The sequence below is a fragment of the Esox lucius genome, chromosome 5, assembly GCF_011004845.1.
Source record: "Esox lucius isolate fEsoLuc1 chromosome 5, fEsoLuc1.pri, whole genome shotgun sequence".
NCBI classification, from domain to species: domain Eukaryota; kingdom Metazoa; phylum Chordata; class Actinopteri; order Esociformes; family Esocidae; genus Esox; species Esox lucius.
The window spans coordinates 30246165-30253890 of NC_047573.1; the positions used below are offsets into that span (position 1 = coordinate 30246165).

The 7726-nt window shown below is 43.6% G+C and overlaps 2 protein-coding genes across 2 annotated transcripts; both read right to left on the reverse strand.

Moving 5' to 3' along the window:
* Positions 1–1235: 1235 nt before the first annotated feature.
* On the reverse strand, positions 1236–2693 carry LOC117592802 (vicilin-like seed storage protein At2g18540). Its single transcript, XM_034292161.1, has 2 exons — positions 2448–2693; positions 1236–2257 (listed from the first exon to the last, which is right to left on the reverse strand). Exons 1-2 carry the CDS (start codon positions 2496–2498, stop codon positions 1865–1867), a joined length of 444 nt encoding a protein of 147 aa, XP_034148052.1. The 5' UTR covers positions 2499–2693; the 3' UTR covers positions 1236–1864.
* An 863-nt stretch (positions 2694–3556) lies between these two features.
* Positions 3557–4509, reverse strand: LOC106023974. Its single transcript, XM_034292407.1, has 3 exons — positions 4330–4509; positions 3683–4174; positions 3557–3595 (listed from the first exon to the last, which is right to left on the reverse strand). The coding sequence occupies exons 1-3, from the start codon at positions 4507–4509 to the stop codon at positions 3557–3559; spliced, it is 711 nt and encodes a 236-aa protein (XP_034148298.1).
* Positions 4510–7726: the final 3217 nt, after the last annotated feature.

The following is a 7726-nucleotide window of genomic DNA, read 5'->3' on the forward strand; positions in this document are numbered from 1 at the left end:
TTGTTGCCATGTTTTGATTTATGATTGTGCCATTCTGTTATGACCCACAGTTGAATGTAAATCCCATAAGAAATAAATGATGATTTTGCCTGCTCACTCATGTTTTCTTCACAAATGGTACATATTTTACAATTTCTCCAAGGGTATGCAAACGTTTAAGCACTACTGTATGTGTGTTGGCTTCTGGCTCTTTTGCAGAATAATAACAGACCCAGGTCAGGTAGAGACACGGAAACTAGCTCTAGGGACGTGGAACGTCACCTCCCTGGCGGGGAAGGAGCCTGAGATCGTGCGTGAGGTTGAGAGGTTCCGACTAGAGGTAGTCGGGATCACCTCTACGCACGGCTTGGGCTCTGGAACCATACTCCTTGAGAGAGGATGGACTCTTCACCACTCTGGAGTTGCCCATGGTGAGAGGCGGCAGGCTGGTGTGTTTATAGCTCACCAGCTCTGCCGCCATGTGTTGGAGTTTACCCCGGTGAACGAGAGGGCAGTGCAGAGTACCCAACCTTCTTGGAGTCTCTGGGAGGGGTGCTGGAAAGTGCTCTGACTGGGGACTCTATCGTTCTACTGGGGGACTTCAACGCCCACATGGGCAACGACAGTGACACCTGGAGGGTCGTGATTGGGAGGAAGGGCCCCCATGATCTGAACCCGAGCGGTGTTCAGTTATTGGACTTCTGTGCTAGTCACAGTTTGTCCATGACGAACACCATGTTCAAGCATAAGGGTGTCCATCAGTGCACGTGGAACCAGGAAACCCTAGGCCGCAGGTCGATGATCGACTTTGTTGTCGTTTCATCTGACCTGTGGCCGTATGTCTTGGACCTGACTCTTCAGTCCATGGACCACCCTGGAACCAATCCTTTTTCCCCACAGGCCCCAATGTTCCAGATCAGACCAGTGCTTTGAAGAGAAATGGATGGTGTGCAGACCTAGCCTTTTCACACGTGAGTTTAAAATATCACTTAACTCCCCCCCAGTGTGAGTTCCAGAATGTGATTATGACATCACAATACATTTCATCCACAGCTCCCCAAAAACACCACGCTGCTTACTAGTTATGCATCTCATTTTTTATTTCAATTATATTAGCAAACTAGTACCGGTAATAATACTGTTAAATATATTCAACAATTATTGACCCACTTTAAAAAAAAAAAAATAAAAATAACATGAAATGCAATTTAGATCACACACTCAAGGTTAACTGTAAATACCTTTTCATCTCCATGGTGTATAACAGCTATGGCCCTCTATACTGCTACTCATGTCTCTTTCTTTCCTGTCAGTTAAAGACTCATTAACCATAATATGAATATGTAGAACACACATCCTCACTGTTTAGGTTTTAAGTTAAACAGTTTTTCAATGTATCCTAATTCACTGGCTTTTTTGTAAACTTTAAAACTGGTTCTGGTCAGTCCATTCTCTCACTGGGCCATACTGTTCAACATGGTAAACAACTTTCATAGGTACAAGGCATTTACCAAGTAACTTAGGTCAATCCAGCCATGATAAATAAGTTGTTTACCACCACCCCTCATGGATAATAGCTTTTCTACGAGTTACCAACAAACGTGTCCAACTATCACTCATTATATCCCAGACAGAACCATGTCAAATCTCCAGGCATCGTTGGGGTGCTACCACCAGGGTTCTCTTTCTTTCCTGTCAGTATAAGAGTCAATAATAATATCGATTTGCAGAAAGCACACATTCACATTTTCTTTGGAATAAAAATGCATCCACTTTATTCCATTTTATAAATGCTAGATGTTAAACTGAGGCCAAAGGGAAATTGAGTGGTATACTTTCTCTACTGCTACAAGCCAGATTAGAGTTTGCTGAACTTGGTTTTGAATTACACAAAGAATAAATGAAAAACAAATGACTTGAATTTGTTCTTTTTCTTGGGAAGCAGTGCCTTAACCCTCTCCGCTTCCTCTTTATCTGCCCGTCTCTTCTTCTGCTCCTCAGTCATTCGCTCTTCCTTCCATTCCCTGTCCTTTCTCTCCCACTCCTCCCACTTCCTCTGTTCACTCTCCCTCTTCCTCTGCCACATCTCCTGTCTCTTCTGTAACTCCTTCCACTTCCTCTGCTCATTCTCCCTCTTCGTCTGCCTTCTCTCATTCATCGTCTCATCCATTTTCTTTAGGAAATCTGCTTTCTTTTTCACCATTTTCTCTGTGAAGGACTGCTCTCTTGGCTTTTCCTCTCTCTCACTCTGTGCAGCCTCTGGCACTTCATGTGCTCTCTGGTAAAGAGGGGTAGAAAACAGAGATAGAGGAAACAATGTAACTAATCAGTCATATTTAATGTTTGTTTATTGACACTTGAGATGCTCCTTAGTCCAGACTAGCCTGAAAAAGTCTTACATTACTTTGTGCTTTACAACACAAATAAATACATTGAAATAGAATGGTCCTCTCAAAATGTATCCTTACCACAAAGGGATCCTCTCTGCCTTCATCTGTGGTCTGCTTGACACTTTTCATTGCATCCTGATTTTTGGTGCTCTGTTGAGTTGTCAAGTTCTTTCTCCTGGTCTGGATATCTTGCGTCCGAGATTCCAGTTTTTTTGGACTTCCCTGAAACTCTCGCACTCTCAGGATTCTTACATTTGTTCCCTGTTTCTTTGCCGGGCTCTGAAACAGACAGCGAGATGGGACAATTTGATTTTATTAACAAACTGTACAATCAACAATCAATGCAAATGCCAACCCATTTTATTTGGTAACACTTCACTGGAAGAGTCCCAAACATCTATCTGTAGATCAGTGAAATGAAAACTATGTACACCCCCTCACCCCCTCCACCACACTCACCCTCACCCCCTCCACCACACTCACCCTCACCACCCTCACCACACTGATTGATTGATTGATTGATTTTTGATTGATTGACTCACCCTCACCCCCTCCACCACCCTCACCCTCACCCCCCTCCACCACACTCACCCTCACCCCCTCCACTACAATCACCCTCACCCCCCTCCACCACACTCACCCCCCTCCACCACACTCACCCCCCTCCACCACGCTCACCCTCACCCCCTCCACCACACTCAACCTCACCCCCCTCCACCACACTCACCCTCACCCCCACTTAACCTCACCCCCTCCACCACACTCACCCTCAGCCCCCTCCACCACACTCACCCTCACCCCCTCCACCACACTCACCCTCACCCCCCTCCACCACACTCACCCTCACCCCCACTCACCCTCACCCCCTCCACCACACTTACCCTCACCCACCTCCATCACCCTCACCCCCTCCACCACACTCACCCTCACCCCCTTCCACCACACTCACCCCCACTCACCCTCACCCCCTCCACCACACTCACCCTCACCCACCTCCACCACACTCACCCTCACTCCCCTCCACCACAATCACCCTCACCCCCTCCACCACACTCAACCTCACCCACCCACCTCCACCACACTCACCCTCACCCCCCTCCACCACACTCAACCTCACCCCCCTCCACCACACTCACCCTCACCCCCTCCACCACACTCACCCTCACCCCCCTCCACCACACTCACCCTCACCCCCCTCCACCACAATCACCCACATTGGATTGCTTCTATGTATGATTTATGCTATATGAATAAACGTGCTTGCTACTAACCTTAAGTCTTACCCTAACCCTAATTCTAAACCTAACACTCACCCTAACCTTAGAGGGTTCCTGTTTCCTCAAAGTGTGCATTTTCACACCCTGGTTCTGTGGACTAGTCAGGAGTTCTTCACCTGGTCCCTGGTGTTCATGCCTGCCCTGGATTCTCAACAGGGTTTTTTGCTCCTTTTTGATGTTCTCAGCCATAGACCTTAGAGCGATCACCTTTCGGTTCACAGAGATTACTTTGTAATTGACTTCATTTGTCTTGGTCAGGATGTCCCTCTCCATTTGCTGCACCTTTCTCTCCCTTCTGTCCACATCTGTTTTCTGTTGCTCCAGCTCTGCCTTCAAGCTCATAATTTTCTCATTCTCATTTTTCTTCTCCTCCCTCAGCTTGTTTACCAGGCAGGCATCTCTCAGGGACTTCCATCTCTCCTCTCTGTCCTCCGCTCTATCCAGCCGACTGTTGAGGAGGTCCATCTCTCTGAGGCGGTCAATGGCTCTCTTCCTCTGAGGAAGGTCCATAAGCAGCAGCTTGTAGACCTTCGTAAAAAAACAATACTCATTTATTAGAAAGCTTTACAGAAATACATGTAACTTCATAAAAACATCTAAGGCTCCATTGTGGCACCTTGATAAGAAGACACTGCTATTTCTGGAAGAGTGGAAATAACATGACAATGAAAAAGATGAATGACCTGGTCTCTGTGAGTCCTCTCCCTCAGCCTCCACTCCTGCTGCATCTCAATGATCCAGCTTTCCACCTCGGTCTTCAGGCTGCTGAACATCTTCTCCATCCATATCCTCTCCTCATGAATCTTCTCCTGAAGACTGGAGTCAACAAAGTCCTGCCACGACTTATTTTCAGTAACGGACATTATTTCTTGTTCTTGTGGAGAGAACCAGACAGTAGAGAATGGAATTACAACAACAGATAACTGATATATATATATATTTATATATGTATACACAGCTCCGGAAAAAACTAAGAGACCACTGCACCTTTTTCTTTCCTTTCCAAAAAGTGCTCCATTTGCAGTGGTCTCTTAATTGGAACCCTTCTGTTCCTCACTCAAAACCTTCCTTTTCAACTTTTTTGAAAAGGAAAGAAAAAGGTACAGTGGTTGTATATATAAAATGAATAAATATATACAGTGAGGGAAACATTTTTTTGATCCCCTGCTGATTTTGTACATTTGCCCACTGACAAAGAAATTACCAGTCTATAATTTTTATGGTAGGTTTATTTGAACTGTGAGACAGAACAAAAAGTAAAAGTAAAAAAAAATTAGTTGCATTTTAATTAGTGAAATAAGTATTCGACCCTCTGCAAAACATGACTTAGTACTTGGTGGCAAAACTCTTGTTGGAAATCACAGAGGTCAGATGTTTCTTGTAGTTGGCCACCAGGTTTGCACACATCTCAGGAGGGATTTTTTCCCACTCCTCTTTGCAGATCTGAAGTCTTACGTTTGGCAATTGAAGGTTTCAAGGCTGACGTTTGGCAACTCAAACCTTCAGCTCCCACCACAGATTTTCTATAGGATTATGGTCTGGAGACTGGCTAGGCCACTCCAGGACCTTAATGTGCTTCTTCTTGATCCACTCCTTTGTTGCCTTGGCCGTATGTTTTGGGTCATTGTCATGCTGGAATACCCATCCACGACCCATTTTCAATGCCCTGGCTGAGGGAAGGAGGTTCTCACCCAAGATTTCGATGGACTGGGTTCCATCGTCCCTTTGATGCGTTGAAGTTTTCCTGTCCCCTTAGCAGAAAAACACCCCAAAAGCATAATGTTTCCACCTCCATGTTCGATGGTGTGGATGGTGCTCTTTGGGTCATAGGCAGCATTCCTCCTCCTCCAAACACAGGGAGTTGAGTTGATGCCAAAGAGCTCGATTTTAGTGTCATCTGACCACAACACTTTCACACAGTTCTCCTCTGAATCATTCAGATGTTCATTGGCAAACTTCAGACGGGCCTGTTCATGTGCTTTCTTGAGCAGGGGGACCGTGCTGCAGGATTTCAGTCCTTCACGGCATAGTGTGTTACCAATTGATTTCTTGGTGACTATGGTCCCAGCTGCCTTGAGATAATTGACAAGATCCTCCCGTGTAGTTCTGGGCTGATTCCGCACCATTCTCATGATCATTGCAACTCCACAAGGTGAGGGTTAGAGTTAAACTGTCAATCTCGAACTGTAGATTGTTCTTATGAGTTTCTTCCATTTGCGAATAATCGCATCAACTGTTGTCACTTTCTCACCAAGCTGCTTGGCGATGGTCTTGCAGGGGATCAAATATTTTTTTCCTCATATATATATATATATATATATATATATATACATACATACATACATACATTCTTTTTTTTAAACATCACTGATTATTTTTAGTCAGAGTCAGTACGTGCCAAAAAAAATTTATCAATATTTTAGAGTTAAACTTTTTTGAATTCAGTTGAAACACTGCAATTCCAGACAATTATATCACACATTACTGGAGGCATCGTACACAATGTACGCAAGTGACGCCTGCTTGCAAAGTTGCCAGATTTCAATGAAAGTACACCCCTCAATCACAGTTAAAATCTAGCAGACTTCTCAAACCCCCTCCCATGCTCATTTTTGCCTGCACACTGTTATTAAAAATCTCAACATGGCAACACAGCCCACAGGTAAAATCATTTAGAGCATTCAAATCACTACAGATCACGTGCCACGCAGCGCAGAAATAACAATAATATGTACTAGCCACCACTGTGATAGCAGCAAATTGTACTGCCATTGACTGCTGTAGGCAAAAGGAATTATCGTGGTCAATCTATAATATACTCATAACATATGGTCATAAGACATTTAATTATTTTCTACTAAAATGTATCATACACCATTGTAGAATGTCAGGGCAGAATCTCGCACCCACAACCTATGAATCGGCAGCCAAGTATACTACCCGCCGGTGGCGTTGTTAGGCCTGGGCGTCCGGGGCTATAGCCCGGCATCTTTTATGAATAGCCCCGGATCTCAAAAAAATATATATAAAAAAAAAATAACCTGATCTATTCATCTGTAAATCTGATCGTGCATTATGACAATGTAGACGTGTAGGCTGTTCACATGTACATCGTAATTTACCTCATAACCCTGTACTTTCTGTCCCGGGGGCGTATGGGGGCTAAGCCCCGAATGTATTGTGATCCAAGCAATGCATCTGCTACCGGCCACACAAATTAGGATAGATATAGCCTTTATAATGTATAATAATATTATTTTTCAACAACTCATTTATAATTGAGTGACTATGTTGGCTAAAAATTCTGGAAAATAGGAGGAATAAAAAAATATATAATTGGCACTCTCCTTGCAACAAACTGACAGGTAAGTTAACTTCTAAACAGGGGTTTAATTTGTTCCTCGCTATCAACGAAACTGTTAAAAATCTAAAAAGATGAATGACTCTGTTTTGTTAGTGACATTACCCACATTATAACAACTTTGTAGATAGCAAGTGTAACCATTTTGCTCTGACCGTCCCTCGATGGGCTCGAACCAGCTTTTGTCTGTATGTAAACTGTCACCCAAGAAGCATCACTAACATCACCCCACAAAAGCCATCACCAAAGGAAACACCTTTGTACGACAATATTTTGTCAGACACCATTAACCATTGTGTTAAACTGAGTAATGTTTCTTATTACGTTTTCCTCCACCACAAAGAGCTTCTATGAACTTGATGGCTTTTGCTACTGGCTGTTTTAGCCATTCGTGAATGACATTGATAAAATAACTACATACTGTATCAATATAGGTGACGATAACAGATTTTTTCGTCAAGTGAAAAGAGGAGAGATTCGTGCAGTCAAAATATTTGTCTACCCTGAACAAATCCTAAGACATAATTAAAAAATCCACCAGAAATAGTCGCAATATAACAGTAAACAGTTTCATTTTAGGCTTCTATATAACGTAGCTATTGAAGGTTGTAGCCAGCGAGGTTTGTCTATGCTGAACAAATCCTCTTTTGCCACTGGCTGTTTTAACAGCTAATTCGACATTTGTGAATGACATTGATACAGTATCTATCAATATTGGT